We start from the raw sequence: 14,693 nt of genomic DNA on the forward strand, positions 1-14,693 counted from the left end.
ACTTTAAAATCTTCAAAATTGTAAAAGAAAAGAACAGGTTATATCTCAGAATAAGAGTTTAAACTAAAACTTAAGAATTATTAGTTACATGTAAATCTTGATATTAAACACAGATCTCTATTTGTTTCTGTAGCCCAGAGCTCAGTAAAGGAATCCTTCCTCCCAAGGTAATCTCCACTGATCATTGTTTTAAGATGCCATTTCAATGAATTTATTTACTTGAAATTTAATGCATTCTAATTCAACAAAATTCACATGGTGATGTCTAACCTTTGCTTTCAGAATGATATTCATGACAGCCTGAGGGTCATCAGTGCAGGCTTTTTTCAGATCCTGCCAGTCATTCCACAATGGTTCATTTTGCACATTCAAAATCTGAAAAAGTTAATATTGAGTAGCATAAAATATAGAATTGCAATTTATGGCAATCAATAGCCTAAGAAAACAGCTGAGCTCATCATATCAAGAGCTGCTTCATAGAAAGAAAAAGTCAAAAAGGAGACCACATTTAGCCCTTTTCAGGGATGATGTAACATCCTTGCACTCAAAAAAAAAATCTCCACAGTTTTCACAGATATGAGTCTACAAAGCACATTTATAAGGGAAGGTTTCTGAGAGATTAGATGGCAATAATTATGGATGTAAAAGTACACATTTACTGCAGACATTGCTGGCACTAACAGAGAGACAACTGAGCTGTCAGTTAGCAGAACTCACACCAGACAGAACTCAGCAGGGATGGCTCCTTATTTTGCTGTTTGGCTTTTCAGTCTGTGCTGAACTCCAGACCAGCCTGTCTGACTTCAGGGTTTCTGCACTACACTGCAGTTAGAAGAACTGATTGCAATACAAACTTGCCCCTTGGACCACTAGTCTTGTACACCATCTGCTTTTCTCAAACTTGTAAAATGATTAACTGTCATGGAAAGCTTCCAGAGGCTCTATAATTTGCATAGAATGGAAAATACTTTGCAAAACAATCAGACTCACAAAAATGTTTATATCTGAACATGTTTGCAGACCAGAATGCTAATAGGTGAGTGGGAAAGTTGTGAAGGATGGAAGCTGAGTGTTAATTGGATACTATAGTACTTCACATGAACTGTTTTGGATAAAAGACTTGAAAAGTTTTCATGACCAAAAAAGAACCAAGGGCTAAAGCTTCTCAGTGGGCAAGCAATATCTGCTTCCTGCTGCCGACTTCATCTCACTGGTTAATTGAAGAAAGACTTTGTACCTTTTGATAAACCTGAAGTTCTTTCTTCCTGCTCTGTAGATTGGCTTTTAGTTCATGAGGTATGCCCAGATCAGAAATGCAGAAAGCTAGAATTTCCAAACAGGCATCAAGGGGCCATTTGTCCAGACAGCGCAGGGCCAGTCTACTTCTCAACACTGCATTTTCTACACGGAACAAGTATTGCCAACCATCCTTATCTGTGAAGGAAACAAAACACTAATTTGAAATTTAGTTTCTATAATTCAGAAAAGAAAATAAAATCCTTATCCTTGCTGGATCACATCAACAAAAGAAACACTGTCAGGGCTGAAAAATCTTTGTAAGAGTTATCCCAAGCATCAAATTTTTGGGAAGCATCCAAAGTTAGCACGAGATACTTACTATTCAGACTCCAAAAGGCACCTTTTACAGATCACATCACCCATGCATAACAACGACACTGCCGTAAGAGATGTTCCATTTAACAGTACAATGATTACTGTGTCCTGATGTATTCAGCTCTTCAAATAAAAATAACACAACAGCTGCATTCCAGTTCTCTTGTACTAAATTGGTCATGATTTGCACATTTGTGAAACAGAAACACCATCAGAGAAAGCAAATTCAGGATGAAGAAAGGAAAATTATCTATTTCCATCTCTGGATTTGCCCAAGGACCGCTACTTTAGTTTCTGTGTTTTGATCCAGGCTGCATTCTTTATTTTAAAAAAATGGATTAAGGAAAAAAAGAGGAAAAAAGCCTGACTTAATCCTTCTTACCTTCAGCAGCTGCACAACTCAGCACAGCATCCTTCACCCTGACCACTTCCTCCACATCCTGACAGTACAGATCCAAGACCTTCAGAGCTCTGTCCCAATCCTTTGCTGCAAGAGCTTGTTCAAAGACTCCCGTTAATACTTTAACAGCTGTGGTGGAATGTAATCCTAGGAGAACCAGAGACATGTATGCTTTGCCAGAGAAGACAGCAGACAAACTGCTACCTTCCTCTTGATTCCCAAGTGGGTCAAACATAGCAAGAAGAAATCGTTCCAATATTGGGAACTCCTTCAACAATGCCTCACACTCCCTGGAAATCTGTTCCAAGCCTAAGGGCACTTCCCGTTTGCCCCGAAATTCCATCCAAGACAAACTTGATTTGTGAATTTTCTGTATATTTGATGCACTTAGACATGCCACTGTAGCCATTAGCTTCGACTGAGACTTCAGGAAGTCTAGGGAGGAGGCAGTCAGTGTGTGCTGGTTCAAGTCATTCAGAGAGGATGAGGCCTGAGTGGAGATATCCTCAGAGGTCACTGCAGAATTGTGAATAGGTATTTCAACATCTGGCAGGCAGTGGCAGGCACACTGGTGTGTCAAGTTGCTGATGTTGGTCAGAAGAGACTTTGCCTGGCTGTTTTGCCTTGCACTGCACAAGGACAGTGGTTCACAACAAGAGTTAACAATGACTTGCTGTACATTCAGGTTCAATCCTTCTTTAGCCAAGAGAGAAGAAAGTCTGTAGGATTGAAAACAGAACCAGCTTACCCAGCACATATAAAAGGTACTTTATAATTACATATTTTCATAAAACTTCCAAATGCTTTAAGAACAAAAGCCCCCTAATATTCTGCACAGGTACCTGCACAAGAAGATTACATATACTATTTTAACTCAGAGCTTATGCTGCCATTCCTTTACAGAAAAGGAAATTACTCCTCAAACATTGACTTTCACTTAAATGCAAGCTGCTAAAAGAGCTCACCATTAGTGCTTGTCTTTCTAAAAGCTATCTTATCAAATCAGACAGTTTCCATGCCAATCTAATTTGGCAGTTGCAATGGAAGGAGTCTAGATTATCCAGTTTACCTGCAAGGGCAAGAGTCATGCCCAGTATTCTTACTAAAACCTACTGGCCTACTTTATTGTATTACATTGACAAGCTGCAAGTGCAAGTGCTCCTCTGAACTGTCACATAGTTTAAAAAAAATGCACATAATTCCACTCTCACTTCATAACAGATAGTAATTGTTAAAAATATGGAGCCACTGTTCTCCCAATCAAAAATCTTCAGGCTGATGGAGAAGGCACTGATTAAGCTCCTCCCTGCACACCAATTCTTGCAGCATCAAGTGATCAGCCAGTGGGACACAGCAGGCTGTACCACATGTGTTAAGTAGCCAAAGAACTTAATCGTGGCTTTGTTAAAAGTCACCAGTACCAAAATAACCTGCAGGAGTACATAATCTGAAAAAGCACTGACCTGTCAGGATGAACTTGTCTCTCAAAAACAAGCTGGGAAAGCAGCTGAGTTGGACTCTGCTGTAACAGTATAAACGGGTTTCCCACTTTCACTTCTGCAGATGCATCTTAGGGAAAAAAACACCAGAATATTTATTATAATACAAACACATTAGCCAAATACACTAACCAACTTTTATTTTAGGAATATAAATTTTAAGGACTGGAGTCTAAACCACTTTGACTAAATTCAGAGAGTTCTAAATTCACATTAGAATGGTAAAATCCAGAGTAAATTGCTAGGCATTTATGATTATGATATGCCTCTCAATCTTGGCAACATTATGCCAGAGCTATTACCAAAACAGGTAGAGCAGAGATTCTTCATCCTTTAAGCAAGATCTAGGTTCAAACAGTTTAGCAACTCTACTTCAAACTTTCAACAAAATATGTACTTGTGGTGAGAAGTAGAAAACATGCAAAATTATTTCCTGATGAGTCTCTGGATGCTCTGGATGTAGACTGGTGAGTCCATGCTCTATCCAAGTCCATTAGCAAGGGCAGAGGGAACTCACAGGTGTACAGGTACTCTTACAAAGGAGTGAAACCCTGGCCACTACTGCTGGAAAGCATTTGTATCCACTACTGAGTTATGTCAGGTAACTTTGGACACATTCTCCTAAGCTCACCTTCTCCTTTCATCTTCCAACACAATAACATTTCCTCCAAACTCACCCAGCCCTTGAATATTTTAGTGCAATTTTTGGCTTTGGCAGTTAGCCAGTGAGGACTAAATCATGTCCATACAGAAGTTCCGACTGGCATGGCAGTGACCTCAGCCGAACCAGCATGTCTGCAAACAGATCTCTGCCCTTTTTTCTCATCCTCTTGGAAAGGTAATCCCTGAAATCAGTACTGTGGTATTTTACATTAGTGCAGCTCAATTAGTGTCAACTTTAAAACACAGATAAGCATTTTTACTCTGAGCACAGTGAATTGTTCTGCTCTTCTGACAGCTTCTTCTGACATGTGCTGATGGTACATTCCTTTTCATGGACCATCATCGGCTGATTCTATAAAAAATTTCTGCCTGGTTACCTCTGCATGGCCTTCTACACACTCTTTTCTTATCCCTGTGGAGCAGCAGAGTGCCTGCTGCCTCTAAAAGAGCTATAAGTTATACAGCATGCTGATCTGCTGGATGTAAAAATCAATCTCGCCTTACAGGGGTAGTGCTAAGAATTTTTGGATTTCAAGGGCTATTTGTTTTGTCTCCACTCTAAGTGGAGTGCAGAGTCTGGGTCAGTAGTTAGCATTTGTGTTCTCATTTTCCCACTGACATCAACTATTTTCATGTGAGCTGTGGGTGGCATAGGTGTTATGAAATAAAAGGGAAAAAAAAGTAATAATCAGTTGAAATCAAAGGCACAGGTAGTAGGTACATTTGGCAAGGAATCATTTTTGCACAATTACTTTCCAGAATTTGGCCAGACTACACAGTCTGAGTAACTCCACCTAGGTTCAGACTTTCCAGCAGAAACTCCTTACCTAGCTCTGCATTCAAGCTTCGTAACACCACAGCAGCCAGCGTAGTGATGTAGTCAAGGAAGGCCTTCACAAAGTTTGTCTGCGTGTTGTTCTCTGGCAGGCTTTGGGTATGCTGGTCAAGAATTCTCAGCAGGAGCTGTGTTTGGTTCCAAACCAGGTGCTTCTCCAGCTCCATCGGTTTGAGAGAGCCCTGCTCCACCAAGGTGCCAAGCAGGCTACCTTTGGAGTCTGGTTTAAGAGAACAGACCAGAATCAAGAATGAAATGTCAAGAAGGGAGACAGAGAGGTGGGGGAGAAAGAGAGAGAAATGCTTTAGCTTTATTTCCGCTCTGTAATTATTGATCTCCGTATAAGCATTATAATTTAACTGAAAGCAAGGGAAATTTTCACGGTAAGCATTATAATTCAATTCAAACCAAGAGAAATTTTCACAGCAGAATAAAAATATAGTTCATCTAAATTAGTAACCACGTCTCTGAGAAGTCAGAACATATTAAGGCAGACATAAAATATATCTACTTCTGTGTCATTAACATTTTTTCTAAAACACAGGTGCTGACCAATCCTTAAGTTCCATAACATTTAGCTCTTAGAGCTCTCCTAGATTTTTGCTCATTAAATATTTTAAGAACACCAAAAAGCCATTTAGAAATTTGGTGACTAGAAGAGAAATACCAGTGCTATTTAATGAAGAGAACTGTAAGAAAAAGCAACTGTGAAAAAGATTAGATGTTTTATGATAGTCCTATAAAAATTGAAATGTATTATGATATTACAAAGGTTTTGTAAGTTTGTCTGCATTTTTGTTACTAAAAAAAATAGAGAAAAAAGCAAGAGCAGAATGCACCTAATTATCTATAAGGTGCCACATTAAAATACACTTAAAAGAACTCCTTGCTAGGACTGCATAGAAATAGAAAAAATAACATCTCTGACAAGTTCAGAATTTCAGCTGTGAAAACAAATATAAGAATTACAGATAAAATTTACCCTTTGCATTTACAATTTTTAAAATATATATCTGTGCATATGTCAAAGAGCATTACTACTGGATTTATAGCTGCCTGGAAAGGCCAAAGCAAAAATTTAGATCCATACAACAATCACTCTTTATGTTCACAATAATAACTCACCCACAGAACGTTCAACACAAGTCAGTGCTTTTAGGATATGATCCAGGTTTTGTGATAAAACAATTTCATTAGTAATACTTTCTTCAGTCAAGGCTGGGTAGCAAGCTTGCAGAAGGTCTACAATACTGCATCGAAAATGACTCCCTATTTTCTCATCTGACATCTCTACAAAGAGGGGGGGAAAGACAACAACTGTAACAAAGAAACAAGTATTTTTTGCATAGAAGAAGGCCCACAAAACCAGAAGTGTACGATAATACAAAAAACCAGAGCATTTCAGATTATTCAGAATTGAGCTTGGTCACATCCCCCTTGCCTTTTCTATAATTATAAATACTAAGCTAAAACATGGAAACTTTGAATTTACATTGCAACAGAAGACAAGAATTTGATTTAACAGAAAGCCTTATCAGCAAAGCATACTACCTGATCTGGATTGACCTTGTGATGTGCAGGAATAGTTGAGAATTTTACTTATTTGCTGGAGAACTGCTGGAAAACCCTTTACACCTTCAGAGTGCAGTAGAACAAAGTCAGGTTGGTGGCCTGGAACAGTCATTGTGCAAAGGGAGACAAAATCAAAGTTGGGAGTGGAAAAAAGAGACAGCAACATGAAAGTAAAAAATGAGATTTAATTAAGGCTTGGGTGTTAGCACTAACAACACAGCACTAAGAACACAGAGAGGCATTTTCTGTTCCCAGGCCCATGCTGATAAACAAAAAAATCAAAAGCCTACCTCGAGTTTCAAGGCTGTTGTAGAGTCTTCTTTCTGCTGTCTCTAGAAGTTGTTTACATGTCTTCCAGAGACGGCACTGAGTACAAGCTAGGTCAAATGCTGCCATTGCTGAAGGACTGAGGTCCTCAAGGACTTCTCGCAGAGGATCAGTATGCTCCAGTTGGATGTTCCTGATCCAGAAGTTTTCTTGAAGAGTAGGGGCAAGACTTCCAGAAGTTGCAAGCAATTTATCAGTAACATCTGAGATGGAATAAAATACCATACCTACAAGTGTCATCAAAAACACAGAATCATTGGTTAAGAGCATAATTAGATCAGATCCTGTAATGGGTAACTATTTTTTTAATCCTAAGAGAAAATAATTCCATATCTGGCCTGCTTCATGGATCAATCAATTACTGTAGAATGGATACAACTAATTGGGCATCAACAGCAAATTTTCAGCAATCATAGTCTCTTTCTAACTCAAAAAAACACCACTTACCCTTCTGAACAAACACTACACACATTTTGACATTATTCAAGTTATTTTCTCAGATTTTTCACTCCTCCCCAACCCTCTGGGAGAACTCAAAAAGCCCAGTCCTCACCAGCTGCTGCTGCATTCCCAATAGCTTGCAGTGTTGAACGGCCACTGCCAGATTTCCTGATGCCTCCAGTGCCATCTGATGCTTGATTCTCAATATTGTGCTCCACTCTTGCCATTTCTTGTACTGCCTCTTGGTAACGCTCCATGAAAACCAACTCACCATAGCAAGGGGAAGTCTCCAAATTAAACATCAAACCCACCTTTCAAAAGTAACAACAGATGTAATTACAGAGCATGTCAAATGAAGTTTTCAAAGGTCAAGGAGGTTGGGGGGGGCTTTAGAGGAGACAAAGGAATAAAACAAATACTTGAACTGAAAAACATCTCCACAGACACAGCAGGCTGAAATGGTGGGGTTTTCTCCTAGAGAGTTTTAAGTGCCTGAAAAAAAAAGACCCTCAGAGATGTTTTTCAATTATTATTATAAAGCTTACCTAATATTTGTTGCAGGACTAGGGCTGAATTAATTTTCATAACCCACACCTTTCAGAATGACTCTTCACAATTTCAGTACACTATGTAATATATCTATCAAGTTTGCCTCCAAAGAAGACTATCTCAAATAAATTCTTATTCAGCAAGGAATACCCTCTCAAAATTTAAACACAGAGTAGCTAAGCAGAGCTCTGTGCATGAAACTCTGTGCATGAAACCAACAACCAAAAATCAACCAACCTATTAAGAAATCAACAACAGAACACAAACCAAGCTTGAATGCTTTCTTACTGGTGATACTAAAAATCAAGGCAACAAAGGAAAACAAAATGCTCCTTTGGCCCTGTAAGTAGGGAAAAGACGAAGTGGCATGCCTGGAATCAAATAGAACTAATTGCCTGTAGTAACCTGATGTTAATGCAATGTTTAAGTGATATGAACTGCTTCAGCATGGCTATCCAAAACTCAGCCAGGTCACAGTTTTGACAGAAGACCCACTAACTGATGCACCTCAAGATACGTTTTCAGAGCATGAGCTCAAAAGCCACACAGAGAAAGGTATGCACAGCTGTGAAGAAGCAAAGAATCACAAATCTGCAGACTGTCAATTTTCAAGGCTTTCTGCCTGTTTTCAATAACACAAATTTAGTCTCAAAACATAACTCCTTCCTCTGGGTAAGGAACACTTTTGCGTGTTTCTACCAGGCTTACAAGTGGAAGAGTGACATGATTTTGAAAAACAGATTAAATAAAACAGTTCAGATGCTGCTTCCTCATGAGACTTCACATGATCCCTCTGTTCTTCAGTCAGTTGAAACACTATGCTTGACTAGCTCTCATCAAACATTTGCATGCTTTGAGAACCCAGGTGCAGAGAAAGCATTTTTACATAACAAGGCAGAAAAAACCCTGCATCCATGGGATGCTGGTTTGGAATATCTTTGTTCCTTCCACTTGCTTCTACTTCTGAAGTGATTCTTCCACGTGGAAGCCCTATGTTTGCTAAATGCAGAAGAAGCAGGAATTTCATTCAAAAATCAAAATACATGCATCTTATTTACCTGGTGGGCTTCCACAAAGTTCCCTCTCAAAACACAAGAAACTAACAGTGATTCTGGTGGGGAAAGCATCATAGGAATGAGGGAGTTCTGCTGATGTGGTCTTGCCCTGCTTTCCAAATCTCTCAAGCCAGACACACTACTGGTACTTCCCTCTGCAAGACAGAATTCATCAGTATACTATTAGGGAAAACACTTTTCACCAAATAACAGCTACCTATCAGATAAAAGCATTTCACATATTTAACACAAAAATATAGGAGCAGAGTTGCAAGCAAGTTTTAGGGTAAAGAAGTCAACATAAACATCCTGTTAAAAATTCTCATCACTCATTCTCATTTCACTCTTTGGTCAGAATTTGCAGCTTGTATCTCATCCCTGCGTAACACTTTTGAGCAGCTACATAACATGCAGACAGTGTTAGGCACTGGTTCAGTATGGACAAAGGGAGAAGTATAAAGCATCTGACCTATTAGATCAATCCAGCATGCCTAAGCATGTCTTAGCTTACATGACTATCAGTTCATTAGCTTTTTTGATGGTTTGCAGATCACTACTTTGCTTGCATACCATTTCCTGCAAGCCAAAGATATCAAGAAAAAAATCTAATTCTTATTCCAGAAGAAGACACATGTGCTATTCTGACTACAAAAGACTCATCCAAAAATGGGAGCTCTGAAAAGCAAAAAGATATAATTCTGTCCTGCACACAGCAGTAATTCACATTAACTAGTCAAGTAAATTCTTCATCATGCACATTGAAAAGACAAGAAATACTACTGTTGTGGCTTATTACCTGAGGTACTGGTGCTTAGCTCACTACTTGTGCTTTCTAGTGATGGACTGGAAGTTCCCTCTCTCCCATCTAAAATGGAAACAAATCAAAATCAGCACATTAAATGCACTTTTACTAGACAAGGTAATTAAAACTTACTGCAAATAACAGATTAAGCAACCTCAAGGGATCTTCAAGAGTATCATGCAAATGAGCCACCATTGACATCTCTGATAAATGCAAAACTGCTGATTTGAAGAAAATGCTAGGCTAGAGACTATGCTGGGTGGTCCATCAGTGACTCATGTCAGATACTTTGAAGCTTCTTATTTTGGAACATGCCGCTCCAAAACCAGACATGCCTTTCAAAGGCTAGATAGAAAAAGAGGTGAGGAACACAACTTTCTCCTAAGGCTGCCAATTTATGCCACAGACTCCTGTTAATTCACATCCTACATCATACCGCAACAGGAAGGAAAATATGCTGAACGGTTATGGAACATAGAAAACACAGGGAAAAATTAGTACTGTAGTTGAAGTTCTCCCCTGCCCCAAACCAGACTTGATTGGAAAAAGTTATTCTTCTTGGAAGAAGTTATTTATGCAAGTAAGCTTTAGAAAACAACCTCAATCCAAGTGGAATTGGTCTGACACCTCAAACCACCTAGAAGAGGAAATAAATCTAGTTCTCTACTCCTAGGCTATGAAATCTAATTGCATTCAGCTATGAGCTCAGCAAAATTATGCACATTTCAGAAGTACCTTCTCCAAGACACTTTTTCAACCCACCTGTCTTGTACCTCCGATATCTACTTCGTTTCTTAAAGCTGGAGTACCTGATTAAAGAGCAGTATCTCCTGGAGGCTGCAAGCTGATGCTCTGTGAAATATTTAAACAAAAACAGTACCAAGTAGCTTTATAGAGGAAGACTTGACAAACAGTTGAACACATGTTTGGAAGCTTGCAATATTTAAGGTCCAGACTGTGAAGTATTTCTTGGGACACGGAGCTTACATAGTCTGAGATACACAATAAGCTACACATCACACAAGACAAAACCTCATAGCAGCAGGGCTAACAAGTTATGGGCTATGGAGAAGGGTGAGAAACAGGCTCCTGAGTGTGTTGTTTGAGCTACTTCAACAATCATTCAGAATAATACAACTTGCTCTGATACATTGTCCTAACGTGTTTCCAGATTAGGCTAAATCAACACTGTCCATGAACAAGCTGAGACTATTTGGGCTCCACTGGATCCAATACCACTGTGTCCCTTCATACCATTGCAGTGTGCCTTGTGACAAAGGGGTGGGATAAAGGATAACAAAAGCAGTGCATCCACAAAGGGAAGAAAAATGAGAAAATGACCCAAACTTTCTGATTAGAATAGGGATCACTTCTGTCGGAAAACGAAAGCACCAGGTGGTCTCCAAGTAGGTCACTCTCTCAGTATCTGCCAAAATGCACTCCCTCAGTAAGATGCTCACAGAATTTAGCCTTGAGATCACTGTCTGGACAGCTGTAGCATATCAGAAAGTACCAAATACAAAGCCTACCTGCATTTCTGTTACTCATCACCACCTTGTATCGCCAGTGAGCTTCAGAAAGGTATTTGGAAAACTGTAACACGCGACTTCCAAAGGCATCTCTGCTTGCAGAAAGATTCAAGCACTCAACAAGCTCCAGCTCTTCACGAAGAACATTACTGGAGTCCCACGGGAGAGAACTCTGGATTTCTTCCAGGTGGTTGAGAAGAAGTGTGAGGAAGGCCTCCATGGCCACTTCATCCACTAAAAATCCAGTAACACCACCGGTGAAGTGTTTCAGATCCAGCAGCTTAGAAGTTTCATAGCTTTTGCCATCTAACACAGAGTCACAAAGATCTCGGGTATCTGTATGAAGTGTTTGTGCAGCCAGCAGATGCTTCTCTGATTTTTTTTCAGCCTCTGTGAGGTGTCGTGGACTTTGCGAAGTGGAAGACCGCCGACTATCACTGCCTTCTACACTCAGAGTAGCACTCTTTTTGTCAAGGTCTTCATCCTCTGCATAGTCCTCAGGTAGAGGAGTGTCAGTATAGAGGTCATTATAGGAAATGAAAAGCAAGGAGAAAATATTCTCCAAAACCTCCAGGCGCAGAGGAATGGGAACACTCCTTAAGAACTGCTGACACTTTGCAATGTACTGAGGAAATACTGAAGAGCAACCTGTACAATTAAAAACAAAAATAAAGAATATTTGCTACATTTTTCAGGATTCCTTGCACCACCTTGTGCCTTTTAAGAAAATCCCAGAAGAGGGAATTAGCCCAGTGGCTCAGACTAAATCACTCCTCCAAAAACCAAGTAAATATATGTCCAACATTTTTCATTTAGAAAGGTAGTGTGCCTCCCCCTTCTGAGCAATGCCAATTATCACTTTGTTCAATGATGTGCAAATTCAGATTCCACCAATTCTAGCCATTAAATCAGTTTCAGCTTGGGGAAATCATAAGCTCTTACAAAATTAGCTACATCCTATCTATGATCCTACATCTAGTATCACTTCCTTTTAGCACTGTATTTTTTGTACAATTGCTTTAAATGTTTTAAAACAGAGCTGGTAGTTTATTCATATCTATTATTACTATAGATAACAACACCCCAAAGAAATACCATTATACTTGCTTGCAAAGATTCCATAGCCTAATGAATGAAATACCATACGTACACAGGGTGCAACATTATCTCCATCCTAAGTGATAATTCAGAGCCCAGCAATTGCATGGAGAAGCACACATTACTGAACCTGAGAAAGGAGGCCAATCACCTGCTGGTTGTCCAGAAGTTGCATCCTCAGGGAAATCACGAAGAAGGCTGTGTAAACAATCCTTGCACTTGGCATGCCTGTGTGAATTCACACAGAGAGCATAGATTGCATACTTCATGGCACAGAACGCTTGGAAGAGGGCCAGGTTGCGCTGCTGACTCAGGGTGTTAGGGAGTGTGGCTGCTGTGGAGCGAAATCAGGGCGGTGAGGGGGTAGGAGGTAAACAAGAAAACAAGTTAATTTTCTCCTGAAGTTCCTGCACAGCAACATTTATCCAGTATTTCTTCCCCAGTGCTGTTTTTGTCTCAGCTTTGATCTATGTCACTGTTACTTTTGGAAAAAAAAAAAAGCCCAAACAACCCAACCCACAAAAGATGGGCACAGAAAAGTCAGGTCTGGATCCCCTTCTAAAAATGAAATTTTCTGTGAACTTGTGTAGCAGGACCTGCCTACAGCACAGAATGACCAAAATCCCTCACAATGACTCTCATTAGCAGTGTGTGGTTAAGCTGTACCGCTGCATTTACAACAGAGGGGCAAATCCTGTTTCATTGAGCATCTTAGAATTCTGTGTTATAGAACACAGTAGATGAGTAGGGAAACAATATAGACAGGCTATGACTGTAGTAAGAATAGAGTACCACCACCTCTTCAGATTTGTACTAATAAATAGATATCATGGTTGATTCACAGTGGCTGACACTGTGAATCAAAATACAATCTGCAACTAACTAAAGAAGAAGTCAATCCCACAGTTTCCTTCACACATTTATGATAAATGCAAACTAGAGAAGTACTGCACACACTTCTCCTCCCCTTTGGGTTTTTTTTTGAGGAAAGGTATCACGTGCCGAGACATGATCCCTTCTGAGTACAAGAGAACAGGACAGCTGCAAATCGTAAAAATCACATTATCATCACCATCATCATCCCCTTCACCCAGGAACACAATATAGTGTCATATTTTCTGTTATGATGAGTTTAGATGAATTATCCATCTACTGTAAAAAGGTTAAAAGAGCCCCACAACAACAAAAAAAAAAAAAAAAAAAAAAAAAGCCCTGACAACCACACACAGTGTTAAATTAGTGCTTGGTATCCACTGTCCTGTATTCTTATACAAGTAATGAATTGTCCCTCTACCTGTTGTCAAGCAGGAAAAGCATTTGCCAAGTTATCTTTTTTTAAACAAATCATAGGTACAAAGCCTGATGTACTGACAATGCCCAAATTCTGGAACTGAACAGAACTACCTAACCTAAAAACCGTTTCAGCACTGTCCTCCACAAAGTTTGAGCACAATTGCAAAGAAAAGCACTAGTCTGAACTCCTCTGAACACTACAGAACAGCCAAAGCAAAAGGACTGAGCACAAACAGCTGGAAACACTTATTCCCTATCACTGCCATTCTAAACAGCGACAGTGATGGAAAATGTAGAGAGCAGACAGAACTGAGGATACATCCACATTTGAATCCTCTGGAGAACCCACACAGCCACTGAAATTCTATTGTTGCTCAGAAGCTCTACACTAATATTTAAACACCCAAATACCTCTCAATACCACTGCCTTAAGAGGACTTCAGGCAGGTAAAGCCAGAGATTTGATAAATACAATACTCTGGGAAAAAAAAAAAAATAGTTAGCTGGAGATACTATAACAAATACTGGTAATCAAAAGTAAGTTTAATACACTTTTGCCCCACATGTGGAAAACCTTGGATGCAGTGAGTTGAGTCTGCATCAGTATTTGCACCTAAACCAAGCCTTTTCCTTTAACCAATACTGAAGAACAATCCTTTAAGAAATAACACAGTTTTTCCTATGCCAGAAATACTAACACCTTCTTTTGGAATACTGTAACTCATGAGGAAATTGCTGTCCACCATGACTGATCAAAACCAGCGTTTTGCACAGCCTGACCTCAACTGTTTGTCACTACCCTGGTTTCACTACTGCAGCTGATAGATACATACTAAAAAGAAGGGGGAAAAGGGAAGTATGTGGGCTGATGGGAGGAAAAGGTCTGTTAACACCATTACATCTGACAAAACCAAAGTTTATGACTCCACTCTTCCCTTTAAGGCTCAAAATAGATTATCTTAAAGGAGATCCTATTAAGCTGTGTTTATATAGAATGATCTGAATTCTGCAATAAT

General features: G+C 39.5%; 1 protein-coding gene across 7 annotated transcripts in view; it reads right to left on the reverse strand.

Moving 5' to 3' along the window:
* ZFYVE26 (zinc finger FYVE-type containing 26) overlaps positions 1-14,693 on the reverse strand; it is a 48,580-nt gene that overhangs the window by 23,289 nt on the left and 10,598 nt on the right. For 5 of the 7 annotated variants that reach the window (XM_059849732.1, XM_059849730.1, XM_059849731.1 and 2 more), the window contains exons 9-22: positions 12,536-12,718; positions 11,287-11,934; positions 10,520-10,609; positions 9,752-9,820; positions 8,959-9,110; positions 7,464-7,662; positions 6,874-7,137; positions 6,563-6,682; positions 6,137-6,301; positions 5,004-5,231; positions 3,478-3,583; positions 1,997-2,733; positions 1,238-1,434; positions 271-375 (exon numbers count right to left, since the gene is read on the reverse strand). In XM_059849732.1, coding sequence (XP_059705715.1) covers positions 271-375; positions 1,238-1,434; positions 1,997-2,733; positions 3,478-3,583; positions 5,004-5,231; positions 6,137-6,301; positions 6,563-6,682; positions 6,874-7,137; positions 7,464-7,662; positions 8,959-9,110; positions 9,752-9,820; positions 10,520-10,609; positions 11,287-11,934; positions 12,536-12,718 — 3,263 coding nt within the window. The remainder of the gene's footprint in view (positions 1-270; positions 376-1,237; positions 1,435-1,996; positions 2,734-3,477; positions 3,584-5,003; positions 5,232-6,136; positions 6,302-6,562; positions 6,683-6,873; positions 7,138-7,463; positions 7,663-8,958; positions 9,111-9,751; positions 9,821-10,519; positions 10,610-11,286; positions 11,935-12,535; positions 12,719-14,693) is intronic. The other 2 variants (XM_059849728.1, XM_059849733.1) reach the window with 2 other exon arrangements.

The sequence above is a fragment of the Haemorhous mexicanus genome, chromosome 6, assembly GCF_027477595.1.
Source record: "Haemorhous mexicanus isolate bHaeMex1 chromosome 6, bHaeMex1.pri, whole genome shotgun sequence".
Taxonomy (NCBI): domain Eukaryota; kingdom Metazoa; phylum Chordata; class Aves; order Passeriformes; family Fringillidae; genus Haemorhous; species Haemorhous mexicanus.